Here is a 22,440-nt window from a genome sequence, read left to right on the forward strand (position 1 = left end):
ACAACATGGTTCGATTTTGTGCATATCCCAATTGCACGGGAAGAAAACTGTCTATTTAGTCTATTTACATGGAGTAACAGCACGCTGCCATCTGGCCCCGATGCAGCGCCATTCAAGGACTGGCTTGGACACTATTTAGCTCACAGCGCCTAGGAGGCTCAAAATCGCACCAGAGAACACTGGGTGAGTCGTCAGATAATAATTAATGTGAGGAGAGCGCTCCAGGTTCAAATAAACCGAAATTCTCCTTTAACAGTAAGAGATGATGTATTGTAGAGCATCTGCGAAATACCTAACGTTCCAGTTTACTATTGACATGTCCTTGTAAAATGACAGCTCTACTTGTAAAATAATAATGCTAAAAGGAGGAATAGGGTCTAGAAGAAGCAGTCTGACCTCTCGGTTGTCCAGGTCGGCCTGCACCAACGTCCCTCTGAAGCACGGCTCCACGTAGCGCACATAGTCTGTGTACTGCAGAGGAACACACAGAAAGAGTTCAACCAGCCAATCAGGAGGCAGTATGACATCAACCAGTCAATCAGGACTGACATCAGGCTGGAGATTCGGCATTGGCCGATATCACCAAAACACAGGCAACTAACACAAAATGATCTAGGTGGATAAATAGCACTACAGGTGAGAGGAAAAATGTGTATTTTGGATTTGAGGGGTGAGCTGTCCATTTAAAGCCGCTGGAAACCCAAATCCACAATGACCTTCTAACCATGTAATTTAGGCTCTTATGTGCATACTACTAAGCAGCTACAAGTATTAAGACATTTGTTTCAATCCACATCCTAAATATATTTAAGTTTTTGTACTGTTCCTGATGTTGGGTTTGAAATGGGCGTGGTTATGCTCTAGACTTATTACACAATAAGCTCCGCGAACCAATCCTGAAGTGCCTCTACCCTGCAAATTCGAAAAATTACATCAGAATAACCTCATGTTACCAGGCTCTTCCCAACGTGGAGAAGAGCCTGGTTCCCATTACACTTGAATTACACCTCTCGGTGTGGTTCTGGCATAGACCCTGCCCAGCTTCAGTGGAACCAGAATTGTAAACCTGATATATGCCACATTTTTATCGTTCCCCCGTTGAAACGCCGAGTTGTGTAGGCTAACTAGTCACCACAAATGGCGATGGTGGTGGCGATGCCATATTTCATCAATGTTTTGTTTTAAAACATTTATGTACTATCTAACCTTTTAGTTACCTCGTATTATCAGGCTCTAGCTAACTAAGGTTAACTACACGGAAGATTTTTCTGGTGCGCGCATGGATTCTGCTTCCTGCCATTGCGCATTCGTCAAGCCCCAGGTCCCGAAACCTCCCTAACGGCTCCAGACTACATCAAAAGTTATACCAAGTTGTGCAGCACTGTGGGGGAGGGGAGGGGGGAGAGCACTGGGAGCACTTCAGCAGACACGCCCCCATAGTTTTAGAGCAAAGAATACTGCTTCATTTTTCATGGTTTTGAAACCTAATTTGATATACTCCGTAACATTTTAATCGTTCAAATTTGGCTGGGTTGTTAAATAACACATTTTTCTGTGATGTGACAAACTCAAAACATTTATTTTTGGTTTCCAGGGGCTTTAACTTACAGCGATGACATTAACAAAGTCGTTCTCTCCCAGTGTGTCCAGTATGGTGTTGATGGTGTGTTTGGCGATGGTCATCTTCAGCCCCTTCATGCTGCCGCTGATGTCCACCATGATGATGATGTCCTTAGGAGACGTAGCCGCCTGGATGTACCTGAGGAGCACATTCACCCAGTCAACCACCCAACACCTAGTCTGACTGCCTGAGAGCAGGCTGCAGGTCTAAGCTCTGCCATTGGTGCTGACCATTTCAGTCGGCAGCGGATGGAAATCCCTTTCCGCTCCCTGCATGCTGCTGTCAAATGCCTCTGCCGCTGTGAAACAACAACAGCTACATGCTAGAATGGCAAGTTTTGACGAAGATTTGGATTCTGCAATAAAGCAGACCTGCTTGGTACTTTCGGTGGATGGTTGTAAAGAGAACAGAGCCTTTTCCCCCTGCTAGACCAGAGTGAGAGTAAGAGCAGTCAGACTCTCCTGCGCGGGGACTGCGCCAAACGGAGAGTCTGGCAAGTGAGACTACCCAACACCTGAAGGACATGCTCGAGCGCGGCAGCCAGGCTGCGCGCGTCGGGGGGTGAGGCCTCCGCAACCGCAACTGCGTGCCTGAAGATTTTTCTAGCAGCGCGCAGCTCTTCAGCTCCCGGAGAAAAAGATCAACTTTTTTTTACAGGTGGATTCCCAGATTGCATTTCTGCAAACGTTTAATGTCAATGTAAATTTGAACCCAAACGTTGGTTAATTTGAACGTTAATTTGAAAATGTTTATCAAATAAAGCAACTTTGGTTTGTTTAGGCAAATATCACTCCACTGCTGTCAAAAAATGACTTGTGATTCTATTAAATTCTTCAAACTAGTTGATTTATATTGGAAACAAGTGAAATTATCAAACCTTACTGGCAGATTTCTTCACTTGTCATTCTAACACACTGAATGACTTGTTGAACGTGTCCCAGCAGTGACCCGTTATGGGACCTGTGTGGTCTCAGACCCGGTGACACGCTGACCCCAGTCAGACCCTCAGAGGGTTTAAAGGCTTTACAGGTCACCTGGCTCTTCCACAACCCCCACCCGGCCGTCTGACAGCAGAGACCCGATCCATTTAGCGGGGACAGAAGCTCTGCTGGACTCTGGAGGCTTAAAGGTCCCATCCAGTCAGTGGGGAGAGGGCATTGGCTGCCCATGAGTGCTGTTGTACACAGGGTAACAGGCTTCGTTTTATGAATGAACGAGAGGGAGAAATGCGAGTGACTGCGAAACTCCCCAGCCAGGCTCGCGGGGCACCAGCCACCGATGAGACGGATTAACCTACTGCAAAGTCGTGTGAAAACGCACCATGATGAGGGAAACGGGCTGCATAGTGTAGATCAGCAGAAGAAGAAGAAAATGAGGTAACTGTTGTATGTGGATTGAGAACGTATTTGGATTTACACTCAATGTGGTCACAATGCCTCTTCGCTGCATCTTAGGTGCATTTACAACTGTATTCATGTGGTCAAGCACTATCCCATTACAATCTGATCACCCAAAACACATTTTAATGCCAGGTGTATGGCCACAATGTCTCTCAGTGTTGCAGTTTGTCTTCCCAAGCTCCAACCAAACCATCACGTCACATGAGCCTGTGAAGAGACGTGAGCTGACAGAGGAAACAGTAGAGTCACAGAGGAAGTGATGAGTTCGAATCATCTAGCCTATTTTGTTTAGTAAGGTTCCTAACTGAGTGAAATAACCTGAAAGTACTAGGCCTACCTAAATGGCAGCCATGATAAGAGCTGCTGGAATTCTCTAAATGCTAAGGAAAGGTGTTTCAATGCTTCCTGACTTAGCTCCTTTAGCGTAGCTATACTGGACCATCCTTTATGAAAGGAGATAGCCTAATGCTGTCCCACGATTCCTTGCGGCAGCAAAGTGGTGCACCATTCGGCATGATTCGGTTGATTAGCTCGATTAGCTTGTTAATGCGGAAAACACAATTTTCTCAACGACTGAGCAACTGAGCAAGAAACAGATTTCACTATTGAAATCAGAGTGACTTACATCGTAGTCAGTTAACGTTAGTGTTTCAGTCACTCAGTGGCGTTGTGGGCCCATCGTAGCCTAGTGTGGCCTACGTACGGTACGTAGCTGTATAAGTACATTAGGCACCGCGGTCATCTTTTCCTAAGCCCTTGCGAATTCTCCTTCACATCTTTTCTTGACCTCATGATGTTTTCCAGGTCAAGGAAAAGTGGTTTCATTTTCATTTCATTTATTGAGTTTAAAATTACAGGGAGAGTGGGCATTAATAAAGATTTCTGTAAATGTGTCAGTTTAGCCGGCTTGGCTAGTTTTCAACCATAGTCCCCTAGCAGGTATGATGGTCACAACTGCAAAGACATAAAATACATTAAAACAGGAACAGCACATACTGTATAGTGCTACACACTTAATGAAATCACATAAAATAACAGGGATAACAATACAAAAACATAAATCAAAGCACGTTAGGATGTTACAGAGTATGGTCACACACTTGATTGTCTCTCAACCAATATTTTAAGTTGACTTTAAAAGAACGATATGTGTCACAGTCTCTGAACTGTTATGGGAGACTGCTCCACATAGTAAAAGGATTTTAGGACATATTTTCTTTGACTATTCAAATCCAGCCCAAACTCACCAGTTTCTGTTCCTGCAGTCGAAAGCCGCCACGCCGTTAGGATCTGGCGTCCATTTGATACCTGACAGGGAGGAGGAATTAGTTTACAGCATTTTTAACAGTCTCCACATTGATGACGTTACAGCCTCTAGAGAGTCTAGACATACAAGTTCCACTTCCAAGTCCCAAATCCGATATTCCATGAGACTGATGTCGTACAGCCAGGGCACACACAGACAGCCACTCTGTGAGACTAACTAGTAGCTACACTTTGTTTTGTCAGAGGCGGAATGTTTTGGGGACGCGGCTCTCAGCCGTGGTATACGCTCATTATATCATGGCTGTGAACCAATCAGATTGCTTGATTGATGGAGACATTTAGATTCAAATTCCTTCTCTCTCTAAATTTAAATTAGCAAAAAATAAGTCCAATCAAACAGGGGCAGTGCCAATCGGTGGCCAGAGTGTCGCTGTCTACCCTTGATATCTGATTGGTCACCTCTGGCGACACCCCAAATTGTCTTAACATCATTGGCTGTTGAAGATTATTGCGTTAGGCTCGTTTGAAATGATTTCTGCCTCACCTGGAAAGCAGGCAAGAGCTGCTGAGTGAGTCAGATGAGGCATCAACAAGCCAAACACCACCGACTGCACACTCAACTCATCTTCTTGCGGTTGGCAAACAAATTAAAATGTGCATTAGGACCACCCACACACACATTACTCAAAACCAGACCTTTGGAATTATATGTGGTATTTATGTAAAATATGCTTGTCAGCTTGGAATAGATATACAATTTAAGTTTCTTCGTGTCACTGTGGGTGTGTGTGTACACAGGTGTACTGTGTTGAACCAGTGCTCAGCTCGATGCATTTCTCGTCATCCTCTGAGCTGCTCTCACGAGAGTCCCGTGGCTCACGCAGTCGGGCAGGTGGAGCAAGTGGGACAACTTTTCTAACTATCATGCAACGGGCCAAGCAAGTCGCTGGTCGATCTGTACCTTACAGTCAATGATCTGTACATTTTCGAGGAACTGCACGCCCCCCTCCACCGAGCTGCGCCGATAGGACGGCCAGCTGCGGCGACCCCTCGGCGCAGGCGATTTCATGTAAGCATAAAACCAGTTTTAAACTGTAAAGTGGAAACTCACCGGGGTAGATCCTGAAGAATCCAGTAGAGCTGCCGAAGTACTGCCAGGTGAGCGTGGGGTCCTTCTGGAAGTTACCGATGAAGACGTCGTTTAACGCCTCCGAGTTGTAAATGGCATTCAGGATGTTGGGATCTGCAGACAGAGAGCAGGATGGGAAGAAACTGAAAATGTTTCAGGATGTAAAACGTATTTGTTAAACGTCATATTTTGCTGTCAGTCCCTCAAAATCAAAGAATGAGCGCTTCTTTCTAGAGCTGCATGTATCATTTCAAACATAAAATGGAAATAAAACCTGTCAAGTGACACATATGTAGTGTGATAAAAAAAAATAGCTTTCTTACCTTTGTTGTAGACATTGGTGGGGACCTGGATGTCACTCTGCTGCGTGTTGACTGGCAGCTTGTTGAAATGCTCATTCTCCTCCAGGGGAAACTCTCCGCTCAGCTCCGGGTAGTTCCCCTCATCGTCTGCAGAGTTGATCATCATGGAGTTGTAGTAGTCAAACTGAGTGGAGAGAGGAGGTGAGGAATTGCCTTAAAATAATACCAATATGAACCTTTATTGTCTGCAATGTGGTAATGTACGGAAGCCCTAAGCGGCCATACATTCATACATTCGATTTCATTTACTCTGTTTGCCCGTGATAATGAGTTAATTTAATTTGTTTCCTCAAGATCTCAACTTATATATGTCATTACAGTATTTCAATATAACAAATGTTTTTCCCCCAAGATTTCTCGAGATCTTGAGATAACCAAACGTTGTTTTCCAGAGATAATGCCATAAATAACTTGAGATCCCGAGAAAACAAAACGATAGTCAATGTGATAGGCCTATTGCCATGCCATGCTGACTGGATGCCCTGAACACTAAGGTAAGCCTATGTATACGTCTGTTTTGTTTATATACTGTAGCTACTAAACCAGGGGTCGGCAAACATTTTGATATGAAGTGCCATTTGCCTGGCCTCACTATAAAAAAGACATGACTTAAACATTATACACATAGACTACAACAATACGCATAGAAAAATACAATACAATGATGAACAAAACCACAACCTAAACTAGCTACGCTGTCCTCTGATTTACAGTATATTTAGTTGTATCCTGTTACGTTGCTCCTGCAGTGACCCACTTTCCAAACAAGATCAATAAAGTTTGGTCTAATCTCATTTCAGCTGGTGGGGTGACTGACAGCTCAAGTTAAGTTAAATCTGCTACGGTCTCTGCTGCAGACTGACCTGGTGTTACTGCTGATCTCATACACACCCACACCCACACCCACACGCGTGCGTGCACACACATGCACACATGTTTGGAAACTTACATTCTCTTAAAATGTAGTAAATTTTGTCTTGCATTTAACTCAGTAAGGGCGTGTGTCCACATAGCATTGTCAGCGTTCTTTGGTGTGGAAAAAGCACTGGCTGGAGCGCTTCTTGTGAGGAGAAATAGAAGTGGATGATAGCATCACCTGCTGCTAGCTCACTAACCGGCTGGTTAGCCGTCATTGCGATTGGTCGGCTGGGAAAAGCGGTTCACGTCACCCAACGCTTTTCTGAAAAGTTTATTATTTCTCAGTTTTTGAAAGCGCTCTGCTCTGACAGAAAAAATGCCAGTTTCAGAGCTTTTCTGGAGCAGCCGCCTTTTGTGCACCTTGCATTGCTTTGAGGAAAGTGCGCTGACGCTGAGAGAGAAAATGCTATGTGGACAGCCTAAGCCCTCGTTCACACAGGACGCCGAACGTAGCAGAGCTGAAGCTTGAGGCAGGCGCAAGCTGAACTTTACGCCTAACCGTTCACACAAGAAGCCTTCTCTTTTCCTCTCAGCGCCTCCTCAGTGCACCTTGAACCCGCCCACAACTCTCCATTGACTTCATGCCTGGCAGCTTCAAGCTTCACGCGTCACGCTTGGAAAATAGGACTGAATCCTCAACGATCACTTGAGCAAGGCGTGAGCGTGGCTTCAGCGTGACACGCGCGCGGGTGGTGTGAACGGCCTCGCCTGTTAACAAGGACGCCTCACTGTAAATGAAACTTGTGGGTTCAGCGTAGGTTGAGCTTAGGTTGAGCGTTGCTTCGGCGTATGGTGTGAACGGGGGCTAAAGATCTGTTTGTTGTGTTTTTCATAATTAAATTTCATTTGACTTTAACATCACTCAGCTAGTACCAACCTGTAAAGTGGAGTTGAATTCATGATACAGGTCGGCGTCCTCTGCTGACTCGGCTAACCTCTGAGAGAAGAAACAAAGACAACAGACGTGAGATACCAAGTCAACTTTGTTCCAGTCCCAAGTCAGTCTCAAGCCTCACGTCTGAAGAGAGCTAGCTGGTGCAGCTTGTGGTGTGGCTGTAGATCCATGCAGTAAAGTTCTCAGTCAACATGAATAGTGTGATGGGGTGGATTTGTTTCCAAATGTACACAGTCAACTGTCTGTCTTTAGCCCTATACTCTCTACTCCAAAACACTCTGAGTTACTGTGACACAGTCAACTGTCCTGTTTAGTGATTTCTCAGCCCCTAGTTGTTCCCGGCTCATCATTTGACATCACTGCAACATGGCCACCAAAATCGAGATTGTATGAATTTAAAACACATTTAGTTTATTTGTATCCTCACCTTCACTGACTTCATCTTGCTTCCCAACATTCGTTCAATTTCATCAGAATAATCTTTCACCAAGTCTCTGCCGTCCAACTCCACCATCTTAATGATGGATTCCACGTCTTTCAGTTTCTAGGGGGAAAAAGCAGAAGATGATAGATAGATAGATAGCCTACAGATAGATAGATAGATAGATAGATAGATAGATAGATAGATAGATAGATAGATAGATAGATAGATAGATAGAGATAGATAGATAGATAGATAGATAGATAGATAGATAGATAGATAGATAGATAGATAGATCGATCGATCGATAGATAGATCGATCGATAGATCGATCGATCAGTCTGTGATCGATCTCTCATTTCTGTGCGACAAATATGTCTGGCATAATTCACGATTTAGGCTACCGGTATAATTATAGTATTTATTTCTCACCTAGCGAGAAAATGTACTTGTGGCCTGAAGAGTGTGTGAAAAGTGTCAATTGCTTGAGTCTCACAGTCAATGTGAGAGTTAGCAGACCTATATATGCCGGCGCATGTAAACACCAGATCGTATTAAATCACATCCCATGTAAACAGTTTACCCGAAATCTTCAAACTGATTGATTCCAATTTGGAGTGGACGTCACGGGTTTATGTCTGCAGTTGCGTGGAGGCAGGAAACTTACATTGATAAGAACAGAAGGCTAATAGGCTCCGACCATGAAAATACTAATCGCTGTTCGCAAACACACAAGGGGTCTATTATTGAAACAGGCATGAGTAGAATTATTGAAACAGGCATGAGTAGAATGAAGCCATGACACACGGGTGAATGTAATCATTGCACCTGCTGTGTCAACCAAACTCTACAGCTCTGGAGTGGGAATATTTGGCTTTGAGCAGAATGAGAGAGGAGAGAAAAACAAGCTGTTATGAGGACTTTGTTTAAAAATTGTGGCAACAAAAAGTGATCGTCTGCAATATTGGTGATTTTTTAAGGACTAGTTTTACTATTTATTAAAGGTCTTCTCACAAGCCCAAAATGCTGCAACAATAAATATCCACCTTCACAAGACATTATTGGGTCTTAAAATCGGGGTGGGGGAGGTGCAATGTGCAAGAGACATCGTTTCACTTGTGCAAATCGATTTGTTGGAATTTTCTTGAATCGAGGATGTTTTCTTGATACCAGAGGTGACCTGCCTTGTGCCTTATAGACCCTTCTCACGGGGGCCATTTTGTGTCGAGAAGCCAGGGTAAACACAGGTGCAAGCAAAACACTAATGAGGGTTTCCAAATCCCAATCATGGAAGTTGGAAACCCTCATTAGTGTTTTGCTTGCACCTGTGTTTACCCTGGCTTCTCGACACAAAATGGCCCCCGTGAGAAGGGTCTATTGTTTCCAGACTGTTGTTGAACCCAGTGAGTGAACTGCTCTCCTCCTCTTGGCAGATTGAGTGTGACTTGTTTTCACAGAGGAATCAGATTGTGAGTCAATCCCAGATTAACTCTCCTGTATAGACGGGTGGTTTTTGCAGTGAGGTAATCAGGTCGCTTTCTCTGGCTCAACCATCTGGGATTCTGCTTGTTTAGACTCTCAATTAACTCGATTAGGCCCATTCACTAATCCCAATTAATCCAAGCAACCCATTTACTGTGGTCAACAGAGCCAGATTAAATCTTCCCAGAATGTTCTGGGAACGTTTTAACATCTAGGGAACATTGAGGCAAACTTTTAATTGGGATTAGACTGATTTCTCATCGTCGATAATAATACTGACATTTTTTTATTGAAACTACTAATATTTGTGCCGATATTCAAGATATTTAAATGTGACCGTTTTCATGGCAAACCACTGGGGGTGGTTTGACATTGACTATGTTTACATGGACTGCAATAATCCGATTATTGACCTTAAACTCAACTACTCTAAATAAGACAATAATGTTGATTAAGGAGTTAACATGAGTTGCATATATAATATTCCATTCAGATTCCTGTTTACAGGCTACAGAGGAGAGTCCCATTAATGACTGAAGACACGCCCACATTACGTCAGAGCTTCCCTCCTGTATAGAGTACCATAGGAAGGAGTCGTGAAGACCTGGATGTTAGCACTTCTGGCTCTTACGTGTAAAGTTAATGGGATTTTTCGATGGGGATTTTGGGTAAATGCTTGAAATAAGGTCTGTGGTTAACAGAAGTTTATGAAACAGCAAACTTTTTTTAACCGGATTTTCAGAAAACGCTTCAAAAGTAATAAAAGTGTTCTTTGTTTGTGAAGATTATCTTGCTGAACACAAAGTTCACTGTTTCAACTTTTGTTAACCACGGATCTTATTTCATACATTTAACAAAAATTACCCATACAAAAGTCAGATTGACTTTTACAAATAGGAACCAGGAAGTGCAGGGACATCTGGGTAAGCCTACATAAATATGTCACCCCATAAACCTTCTGTCATGTTTGTATGACAGGTTGCCGTACTGTATGTCCTTTAGCTCTCCAGCCTACACAGTAGATCTGCTCTGGTGGTTTTGACTTGTTTTACCTTCTGCAGCAGCAGAGAGCCCGAGTATTTCTCTGTCACTTGCCGAATCTGAACGGATACCGCAGAGGCCCACTGCTGCACCCTGAGAGAGAGAAAGACAGACAGACACACGTCAGAATCAAGATATAAGAGCAAAGTTACAGGATACAAGCTGCCGAAATCCAAAATCCAACACCATTTATTATCTGTAATGCCCCAGACACACCGGGAGAACTAGAAAGGACTAGCGGCAACCAGAGGCCGACCGATGTGTCACCTCATGTCTTGCGTGTTGGGGCCAAAAAGTTGCATTTTGAACTGATTTGAAGCACACACCGCAAACACGACAGCCGACGGGCAACTGGCACGTACGTTCTGCGCCTGCATGAGACCTGATTCATGAAACAAAGCAGCGTTTGCCTACTATTTTGCTCACTTAAACGGTTTTGGAATATACCGGTAGCTATTTATAATTCATGATGATGTCATCAGTGGGACAGACAGAGAAACAGACAGACAGAGCCCAGACATACAGACAGAGCCCTAGCTCCCATTTATATACTGATACAGGGATGGGCAACTTTGATGATAGAGAGGGCCACAAAAAAATGTCCTCGCTACCAGAGGGCCAGATTTGGCTGAGGTCAGGCGGCCGAACGGCGCCGGCGTGAAAGATTTGGGGCATTTTAAGCCAGGTTTAGAGGAATAACTCATTTTGAATTAACAGTTGTGATGTCATTTTATTGTCTTAATCACCAATATTTTATCCTTTTCTCACTCACTCCTATGTCACCACCTGCTCTCCCTGCATGGCTTGAAATTAACTTTTTTGACCACCTGCCAATATGGCTGCTATATTTTAAAGTTACCAGCCAATTACAATTTCCACTAGCCAAAATGTTTTTCTTGAAATAAACCAGAATATGAGTGGGTTAATTTAAGCATAAGTATCAGTAAGTGGCCCGGGATTCTCAAAGCCTGTGTTGAGGATCACACGAACAAAAATGCACTCTTGAAGCTAAATACTGTAAATCCAAAACCAACGAGTTAATTATTTAAATTTTTGCTTCATCAATGTAGAACAGTCATTTCTTACACATGAGATTACTTTTAGCCTTTTAGTCATAAAGATTATTGAAAGATATTCCATATTCCAGACTGAAATGTTATAACAGAAGTGGAGTATTGGCCAGAATGACATGAACATTTGGACACTTATTCAGCGGGTATCTTGCATGTTGCGTTCATGTGCACTGTAATTTCTTTTGCAATTCCAGTGCAGGCCCGCAGGCTGCCAGTTGCCCACCCCTGTACTGATATATAGATAGATAGATAGGTATTTCTTTTTTTTTGCTGCTTTGAGCACCACAAGCCGAGTGCCATCCAGTTCAGGAGAGAAGGCAGACATCTCTACAGCCGATATCTCCAAAACTCAGCAACTCGCACCAAAACCAAACCATCTATGGATAAATATAAATTGGACAAATACAGATGCAGCAATCTTTGATTGGCTCTGGGCCATTCGGCTGCCAGACGGCACCAGCCAGCTGCCAGCCAAGATACTTGGTAGATTAAACAAAGATAAAACCGAAACGTAACTTAAATACACTTAAACATAAATTAACCTCACATAACATAAGTTAAACCAATTCAACCTCTTAATAAACAATAGTATAGATATCAGCTTTCGTCTGGTAGTAGCCTACCAATTGAAGATTGCTACCTACTATAGCACTACAGGTAAGAGGAAAAAGTAATGTATGTATTTTTGATTTCAGGGTGAAGTTTACCTTTAAGTTTCATCGGATCCTATATTATGGTATTACTGACAGAAACTCTCCTGAACCAAGTGTGTCTGCCAGCATGACTGTGAGTGTGGTGGCTCAGTCCGGTCGTGTTGCGGCTCTGATCCAGCGGTACGTGAGGTGGTTGTGTGACTGTGAGTGTGGTGGTTGGGTCCGGTTGTGTTGCGGCTCTGATCCAGCGTAACTGTGAGTGTGGTGGTTGGGTCCGGTTGTGTTGCGGCTCTGACCCAGCAGGTACGTGAGGTGGTGACCCGGTCCAGTCATGTTGCGGCTCTGATCCAGCGTAACTGTGAGTGTGGTGGTTGGGTCCGGTTGTGTTGCGGCTCTGACCCAGCAGGTACGTGAGGTGGTTGCGTGACTGTGAGTGTGGCGGCTCAGTCCAGTTGTGTTGTGGCTCTGATCCAGCGTAACTGTGACTGTGGTGGTTGGGTCCGGTCATGTTGCAGATCTGATCCGGCATGACTGTGAGTGTGGTGGCCCGGTCCAGTCATGTTGCGGGTCTGTGAGTGTGGTGGTTGGGTCCGGTCATGTTGTGGCTCTGATCCAGCGTGACTGAGTGTGGTGTCTCAGTCCAGTCATGTTACGGCTCTGATAGTACAGTACGTGAGTTATGAAGCCGTGATAAAAGCGATTGGGATAATCTGTTCTTCACCGATCTGGGTCAACACAGAGCTCCAGGTGTCTGCTAAGCACAGGACTCACAATGACCTGACACAGGGACTGCATAGGCCTACCTCCAAAATATTATGATTACATGTTTGGAATTCAAACTATTAAAGATGCTGTATGTGTAGAATATCATAATTTGACCATAGCACATTCATTTTGAGACTTTGGCATAATTACCATAAAGAAACAAGACTATCACTGAAATAAGCATTTACCGGTCTCTGCACTGTATTTGGAATAAGAAGCCCAAATTCCCCCCTGAAGTGATATTTATTCCTTGGCCTGATTTTGGTGGATTTCAATCGATACAATTTGGGATTCATTGTATTTCTGCTGACCAGTGACACACTACACTTCGCTCGCATACTTTTCCTATCTATCGACAATCGATCGCCTCTCGACTCCACTCGACTCGACAGTCTGACGACCATGCCACGAAGATCAAGCAGATACCGAAGTGGATGTCAACTCCATGTCAGAAACAGTCTCTGACTCAGGGGACAATCGTTGTCGAAGTCTCCCTCTCCACACTCTTTTCAGCTGTGGCTTGGCGGACATGACGTCTGTTATACGGATGGAGAAACTCAGGTTCCTGAGGACCAACTCACTCGGGAGATTGTTGGTTGTTTGGGACCCGTTTCTCGCCCACCTCGATGAGGTTAGGGGCGATGGGTGACTCGTACCGGCTGGTCTCCGATATACCCCCCTTGTGAAACAATTATGTATATTCCTGTAGAAGCCATTTGTTTATTTGAAGAAGAAAAAAGCATACACATGTCTGGTAGCCTCCTCTTTTATTTTTGTTTTGATTTATCTTGTTGTTATTGTTGTTTAATTTCCATGTTTGTCTTTGTTGCTTTGTTTTTTTCCCTTTTATTTTTTATTTTCTTCTTTGTCTCACACTGTCTATGTATGAACACTAATCATACACCAATCTACAGTATTGCTTTGCTATTCTACAGTTTTCACATTTGTGAAGATTATCTTGCTGAATACAACCTCTAAGTAGGCTATTTGTATTTTAACAGCAGCCACTGTATGTGTCCAAGACAAATTTCCTTCGGGACAATAAAAGTATATCCTATCCTATCATAAACCTTATGTTAACCACAGACATCTAAGCAAAAACCAAGTGAAAAGACCCCTCGAGACAAGGCGCAATGCTAACTTCCAGGTTGCCTATGAAAATATGTCATCCCTGCGGCACTCTATAGGAGACAGAAAGAGAGAGGGAGAGAGAGAGAGAGAGAGAGAATGTGTGTGTGCAGGGTAGGGGTAGTTCCAGGTGGTATAGGGACTACAGTACATACAGGATTAAGACACCACGCACGCACGAACGCGCGCGCACGCGCACACACACACACACACACACAATCCCGGTTTGTGTAGGTGACGGTGTGTGTGTGTGTGTGTGTGTGTGTGTGTGTGTGTGTGTGTGTATGTGTGTGTGTGTGTGTGTGTGTGTGGGGGGGGTGTGTGTAATAATGCTGTGTTATTGGTCCATCTGTTGTGGACATTAATCCTCTGGGTCCAGCACCGTAACACTGTGCTCACTTTACCACTTTTCAAAGAACATACAAACATGAGAAGTAGTTTAGTAGTCTCGTCTGAGAAGAGCCAAAGGATCACTATCGAAATGTCAATAAAGCTTAGGAAGATAATTAAAGGTTTTATGAGTTTTATTTTTCAGATATTGAAGTAGGCTACCCAAAAAGTGCCCAAAATAAAATAATCACCCTAGAGCTGGGTGAACACTGTTACCAACTCTTTTCCAAGTACGGTGCACCATACAAGTGCCAAATACGAGTGAGATACAATCTAAGTCATTCCATACAAAACCGCTGATGTTGCTCAGAAAGTCAGATGATGTCATACCCTCATTTACATATCAAAACGCCTGCGGCCCTCAGACAGCATCACGGCCTCACAGACTGCAGCACAAATTTTCACTGCTCCAAAACTGATTTACTTTACTACACACACACTACACACTACACACTACACACTACACACTACCTGATCAGCATTAGGGTTCCTGCACCGAAAAGCGAGACGCAATGTACTCGTCTTCGCCCTGCCCCGCTGCTGCACCTTGGTTGGGTGCCGTCTTCCGTCTTCAATTGGTCGATTTCAAAATGGCCCCTCCTTTCGTCGCTGCCGTCCGTCGCTCACCACCTTGCAAAGCATGGTGGGATACCTGGCGTCAGGATATTGCGAACGACAAGACGAGAGGAGGGGCCAAAATCAAAATAGACCAATTGAAGACGAAACTCACTTACTTTACAACACAAACCTGATCAGCATTAGCCTGATATCAAACTCTCACTGCTCCAAAACTCACTTACTTTATCACACAAACCTGATCAGCATTAATCTGATATCAAACTCACTGCACCAAAACTCATTTACTTTATCACACAAACCTGATCTGCATTAGCCTGATATCAAACTCTTACTGCTCCAAAACTCACTTACTTTATCACACAAACCTGATCAGCATTAGCCTGATATTATATCAGACTGAATTGTCAACTCGTTACTTACAACCATTCCCATCTTCTAGCTTGAGATTGCACTCTGTTATTTCTATGACGGGATCCCCCCAGGGGAATTCCAACCAATCAGTAGAGACCAAGTCCAATGTCGGCCTGAATCTTACGTTAGTTACTCCAGTTGGGCAAACATAAAAACATCTCCCCTTTGAATAAATACCCTCCAAGCAGTGTGCCATTTGGATTTCAAAGTAATTGGTACTCAATTGGTAATCAATTTAAAACAGCTTTGATAGCAGGCCACAGCCACAGCCATTGTTGTTAGTTACTCATGTTACTCATGTTGTTACATTGTTGTTACTTTTTATCCATTACAGCCCCCGAATTGTACGCTACAAGCCGAGAATATGAATTTGTATATTGGCTCGTTAACAGTGTGTTAGAATACATTCGCCTTGGCAACTTCGCAATAAGAGTATTCTGTGTTATGGAACGCATCTGTAGCCTACCGGCGGCCAATGACAATGCCACAACGACAACTGTGCCAAGTTAAGGAAAGGGGGCCCTGGAACAATGGTGCCAGGACAACCACCTCTCTCTGAACGTCTCCAAGACCAAGGAGATCATTGTAGACTACAGGAGGGGGGGGGGGCACAGTGGCACAGTGGTGGAAAGGGTGGACAGCTTCAAGTACCTGGGAGTCAACATCCACCAGGACCTGACATGGGCCGGTCACACCGCCACTGTTGTCAAAAAGGGCCAACAGCGACTACACGGACTCAGGCGCCTGAATAAATTTGGGCTAAGGCCAGAAATCCTTAGGGACTTCTACAGAGGCACCATTGAAAGCCTGCTGACTGGCTGCTTCACCACCTGGGGAACTGTACCACCATGGACCGCAGGGCGCTACGAAGAGTGAGACGCGCGGCCCAGCACGTAACAGGATGTGAGCTGCCAGAACTGCAGGAACTGTATAACCAGCGGTGCCTCAGGAGGTCCCTGAAGATCATCAAAGACACAAACACCATCCCCACAACAGCCTGTTCTCCCTGTTACCCTCAGGGAGGAAATACAGGGTCCCAAAAGCATGCACAAATCGCTTGAGGGACAGTTTCTTCCCGCAGGCCACGAGACTCCTTAAAGACTCCTTAACATACACAAATAGTGTAGTAGCTGTACTGTACCGTACTGTAGCTGCTACCATTATGTATGTCTAATGTTTAATTGTATGTTTAATTAGGAATATGCTATTTGCACCTGTACGTCAAATACGTCGAATTTAAAATGTTTAAGCACGTCTAAAGTATGCACATGAAATGTGCACCTATGTGCAGTGAATATGCCACTGTCTCTGACTTGTCTTATCACTCTACTGCCTTATTGCTTGTTGTGTCTCTTGTTGTTTTTGCACTCATATGCCCTGTTATATTTGTACTAATGTATGTTGTAAACGGAGTCCACAGCACAAGAATTTCACACGTGATACTTGTACCACGGAGTGACAATAAAAAATCTTGAATCTTGAATCTTGAAAGCATGGTAAACCAGAATCTATGGGACAATCTAGTGAAGAAAACAAAACAAATAAAAAATCTGAGCTGGAGTGGACAGGTTGTTTTGTTGTGTATGCGCAGTGCATGCCTGCATGGAGAAAGCTGCCCTTGCTGCCTTGACCGAAATAGAGGTGAGCATTGCTTCTGTGTGAAGATGGAATGGGAAACTTGTGATAATAGAGAACCGCAGGAACGAGTCCGGAAGTATACTTCCGGGTTCATCAGGAATGGGGAATAACAAAAGTTTATGGGAACGCAAATTTGGGTTCAGCATGATAATCTTCACAAACGTGAATAACTTTTATGACTTTTGGAACGTAAATGCGTGGTTTTTTTTACGTGATTTTTAGAAAACGCTTCAAAAGGCGACACAGGAGACGAGAGGTGATGTATCGGTCAGCATAGTTGTTGTCGCTAGTCCTTTCAAGTGTTTTCGGTTTGTCAGGGCCTTAAACCTAACCAAAGCCGTTTTATTTGTGTTTAACGTTGGAAATACAGTGACGTTTTCAAATCAATTGATTTTGTTTCTGATTTACGTTGATATTGTACATATCCTGGTTTTCAGACATGTAAATCAACGTTTTATTCTGGTGATTGGGTTGTCCCCTTGAAAGTCAGTTGGCAACACTGAAGGTAAAATATTGTTTTCTGCAGAGAAGAAAACAGGAGGATTTGTGAGTCAGCAGAGAGGGAGGTGAGGGAGAGGCACTGAGGCAGGTGAGACTCAGAGGGAGTAGCCCTGCCCCCTATCTGCAGAGCCGGAGAGCCCAGCCAGCAGCAGCAGCAGCCGCCGCACTGATACCTGCCACGCCACACTGATACGTGCCAGCCTAGTTCTTCGCAACAGCGCCGCCGTGGAGTGAATTGAGAATTGCGCGCTACTTACTGAATGTGAAGAATGTGAATCAAGTTTTATTTTGTTTAACAATAACAATTCGGGTTTCTAGTCGAAGTGTGAGTCTGTAAACCACGATCAGCCTTACACTGCAAACTTAGCTTAGGAAATTGAGCAAAACAAACTGTTAGCCTGGGAGAAGCTAACATTAGCTAAATGCCAGAGGCTAGCAAGACAAGATAAGCCACGTTAAAACCATCGACATAAATAAGAAACATGTTTAACACGGATGTTTTTTTTATGACCATACCCCTAACCAAGTTGTGGGAGCCGAGACCAACTTGTTAACAACAACCAACCTTCAAGGCGTAACGTTAATTCATGTTTTAATTTCGGTTACAAAGGTCAGCGTTAGCTTTTCTCATAGCCTATTTAGTTAGGCCTCATTTACCAACCATCTATTTAGTTAGGCCTCACAGCATTTCAGCTAAACTGATTTTGGAATTCTATATAGATTAATGATCTTCCATCTTCAAAGGTTTGTTAACCCACAATAGGTGCATTAATCAGCCAGTCTCTTCATTTTTATATGGATGAGATGATATTTGGCTGGAATATAGCGAATATAATAATCCCGTAAGGGATGGGCCGTGTTGTGTTGTGTTGGGGCAGCCAGACACGAAAATAAAATTATCATTCATAAACATAATAATATATATGTGGAAGTAGCATTTGGTCATCCAATTCGGCCAATAGTAGGGTCTACTCAATTTGGCTGCTATCAGTGCGGTAGCATTTTGTCATCCAATTCGCTAGGTGACGCTGTCACGCTGCACGCGGCGGGTATCAGTGTGGCGGCTGCTGCTGCTGGCTGGACTCTCCGGCTCTGCAGATAGGGACTATTGCTCAGAGGAGGTGAAGACGACACTTACGTCTCCGGTGGAATCTTCATCTGAGCCTTCACTGTAATCCACAAGCAGAGAAATCCCACAATGCACAGCGGCGTCACCCTTCGTGTCATCCCGCTCCGTGCTCCGGGCGTCAGGTCCACACGCCGCGGCTTCAAAGTCCTCCTTTCAAAAGCAGCTTGGCTTCAGCCTTAAAAGCCCGGGCGTCTCTGAGAGATCAGAGGTCAGCAGGATCCTGTAGATGTTTGGGGAAAGGCTTTCTCATGTTGGCTAAAGCCAGAAGACCACGGCGATGTTCGCTCTCTGCTGAGTCGTCTGGACGACTGCGCCGCGTCCCGAGAAACCTGTTCTGCTGCCGCCGGCATCTTCTAAACTTAACCTGAAATGAGAAGACAGAAGATTTATTTTTTACTTTTAGGACTCCTAATTATTTTGTCCAGAACTCCATCACTGTCTCTATTCTAGGTAGCGAGATGTGTTAACTTCTCGAAAATGAAATAATGCTGAAGTTGATTTATGCAGATATAGACACCATTGGCAGGGTTGAGGGTTTCTACACGGTTTACATTTTTAAACACTAATAGCGCGTTACTTCCAAACACTGATGCTGACAGCGGCTGGGTCATAAGAGCATCCCTCTATCTGAACATTATTCTGATCATCAACACAAACTGTGGACTCAAAAGTGGCTCTACAACAACATCAAAGCTAGAATGATGTGTGTATCGGACCTGAACAATGCCTTCTTATAGAGCTCAACACACAGTCACATTGTGACGTTACCTTGGATTGCGATAGAGTATCCCCATTCATTTGTATGCCTCCACCGGCGATAGCCGAGCCAGAGGCATTATGGTTTGGGGTTGCCCATCCGTATGTTGGTCTTCTTTAGCGCAATATCTTAGGAACGCCTTGACAGAATTTCGTCAAATTTGGCTCAAACGTCTACTTGGACTCAAGGAGGAAGTTTTTAGATTTTGGTGGTCAATGGTCAAAGGTCAAGGTGACCTCATGAATGCCATTTTCAAGCTTGTTAAAGGGAAAGGCCAACTTTTTGGGAGTTTAGGCCATTTGCCATATTAAAACTACAATGTACATGGCTTCATTTGCAATCTGTGTGCAGTACAAACTGTGGTAGAACCCCTCACTGCTAACAGCTTAGCGCTACAATGGCAGTCAATGGGATTTTAGCCTACTCCGCTTCAGTCGCCCAAAATGCACATTCAAACAGCACCATAAACACTCATATGTACATGTTGCGACTTGTGTACTAGTCACCACATGATGAAATAATCATCCAAAGTTACGTTAAATGGCAATTTTCGTAGTAAATCCACACACCGAGACCAAAAGAAAGAGTAACCGAACTAAGGAGAGTATTACCGAAGCTAGTTCCTCGTTTGCCATGTGGCACTTGCGCTGTACTGATGACTGCACACAGCGGGAACTTGGGAACTGTGACATCACGGAACCGTCACGTGACTGTTGAGCTCTATTGCCAACAGGTTCTATATTCCTTGGCATCAGGTCTTAACAGGGTACCCTCTACATCATTTTTCAACATCACTGGTTACGTTCCTCTTCCACTTTGAAAAAAACGTCACATTGGTTTGAAAATGCTGCCACGTTGGTTATGGTTAGGCAACCAAAACAACTTGCTTAAGGTTAGGCAAATAACACAATTTGGTAAGGTTAGGGTTTGGGTTCGGCTTACAGGACCTAACAAAAACATGAAATGTGGTGTAGACTTTCAACACACTGGGATCACAACTCAGGTTTCTGACGTGAAAGGCAAGTGTTTTATTCCTCCCCCACCCCGGCCCCTAACAATTGTGGCGTCGATTTCAGAGGTTGTAGGAATCTATTGGACTACCATGCAAATGCCCCCCAAAAAGAAGAAAAAGGGTAGGCTAACTGCATCCAAAAATGATAAAGATGGGTAGGCTACCCCATGCGTTATGAACTGATGCCAAGGGTCTTGACATAATGGTCAACATTGGATGTGGGATTGGGAATGAGAACAGGCTGACCCAAACCACAACATTTTCCAGACGTTTCCAGGCATATTTTCACATCTTTCCAAACTATTGAAATGATCAACTTAATTTTTAATAGTTTTCCAGACTTTTCCAGACCTGCGTACTGTAGGATCCCTGAATGCAAGAAGATGATCTGGGAATAAGAGGGATGAATGAGTCGGTCCACCACGAAAGCTCCAGGACAGAAGTTCCTAAAACCGTCACATCAGCCGGCTTCCGCTGGACCCCACAATCCTCCAGGTTCTCGTCAGACCAGGACCGGACCGGACCGGGCCGGACTACACATCCATACAGATATTTAGGAAGTCAAGACCTCAGGGACTCTGCAACAGTCAGGGATTTTTGCAGCCGCTTCCCTCCACCGTCACCCAATTTACAACGTAATCCAGTTGGATTAAAAACTGCCCTCCCATCAGAGAGAGAGGGGCAGAGGGAGAGAGAGATAGAGGGAGAGAGACAGGCAGAGAGAGGGAAGGAGAGGGTATAGAGAGAGAGGGAAAGAGACTGGGGGAGAGAGAGAGGGAGCAGGGGATTGGACGAGGGACTGTGTTCTCTCTAAGAGGATTAGGGTGATTTCTGGAGACGATCTCCAGGCCGACCAATCAGCGGCGCGAATAAAAGCCCCCGCGGTTTGGTTTGGCCGAGGGACGAGAGAGCCCGGCCAGGACCGCCCTGACGCCCACACTCCAGCCTGGTCATTGTATTTCCAGGGTTTCGGAGAATATCACATTTCTGAACCAAAAACGTTTCTACAGTAGGCTACAGTAGATATGTGCATATCAACTAGTCTGCTATTGAAATAGTACGGTGGCCAGTAAGGGTGTTGTGGTCGGGGTGGATGGAGGGCGTAAGCACTTGTCTACATTTCAACCAAGTCGCATTAAAAAAAGGGCCTAAACCTAACCAAAGTCAAGCCATCGTTAAACCCAAGTTTAACGATGGAAAGGTTGTGAAGCCATTTTGTTTCAAATGTACATTGAGATATCTCTGGTTTGTACACACACACACACACAGATCACTGCAGACTTAAATCTAATCTGTTAAAAACCCAATTAGAGGGCTGAGCTGACCGGCCAATCACAGCACTCCCTCAGCCTCGTCACAGAAACACATCTGATCCGCTGCTTACTTTGGACACACAAACACATACGCGTGCACATGCACGCACACAAACACACACACACACACACACACACACACACACACACACACACACACACACACAACTAGCCTCAGAATTCAACTACTCATTTGTTTCCCTCAATCATAGTCTCACACAAGGACCCTGTATTTTCACTGTGTGGCATTGGTTGGCCGGGCCCGGGCGACGGCCACAAAACGTGACACAAATCACAGAATGCCAAAACGTGACGCAAATCATGACTTACAGACACCGCTACCTGCTCTCCACTATATATATATATATAAATAAATATATATATATACATATACACACACACACACACAATTGCTACTCAATGTTCCAAAATATTAATTCACTCGGGTCTCCAACCTGCAAAATCTTCTTTAAGTGTAATACTAAAATTTATGTTTTTGTTCAGCCGGCCCCAAATCACTATAGATGGTGAATCATCATGACACTGCATTATTTTA

General features: G+C 44.2%; 1 protein-coding gene across 1 annotated transcript in view; it reads right to left on the reverse strand.

Annotated features, from left to right (window-relative positions):
- LOC310792979 (voltage-dependent calcium channel subunit alpha-2/delta-4-like) overlaps window positions 1-18,900 on the reverse strand; it is a gene marked incomplete at both ends in the record, with an annotated part of 81,085 nt that extends 62,185 nt beyond the window's left edge. Inside the window, 9 exons of the mRNA XM_083654736.1 lie at window positions 397-471; window positions 1,609-1,759; window positions 4,269-4,329; window positions 5,399-5,530; window positions 5,740-5,902; window positions 7,574-7,633; window positions 8,019-8,135; window positions 10,547-10,628; window positions 18,812-18,900. Coding sequence (XP_083510862.1) covers window positions 397-471; window positions 1,609-1,759; window positions 4,269-4,329; window positions 5,399-5,530; window positions 5,740-5,902; window positions 7,574-7,633; window positions 8,019-8,135; window positions 10,547-10,628; window positions 18,812-18,900 — 930 coding nt within the window. The remainder of the gene's footprint in view (window positions 1-396; window positions 472-1,608; window positions 1,760-4,268; window positions 4,330-5,398; window positions 5,531-5,739; window positions 5,903-7,573; window positions 7,634-8,018; window positions 8,136-10,546; window positions 10,629-18,811) is intronic.
- Between the last annotated feature and the right edge of the window lie 3,540 nt (window positions 18,901-22,440).

Source organism: Poromitra crassiceps (assembly GCF_964638095.1).
Source record: "Poromitra crassiceps genome assembly, chromosome: 18".
In the NCBI taxonomy this organism is placed as follows: Eukaryota; Metazoa; Chordata; class Actinopteri; order Beryciformes; family Melamphaidae; genus Poromitra; species Poromitra crassiceps.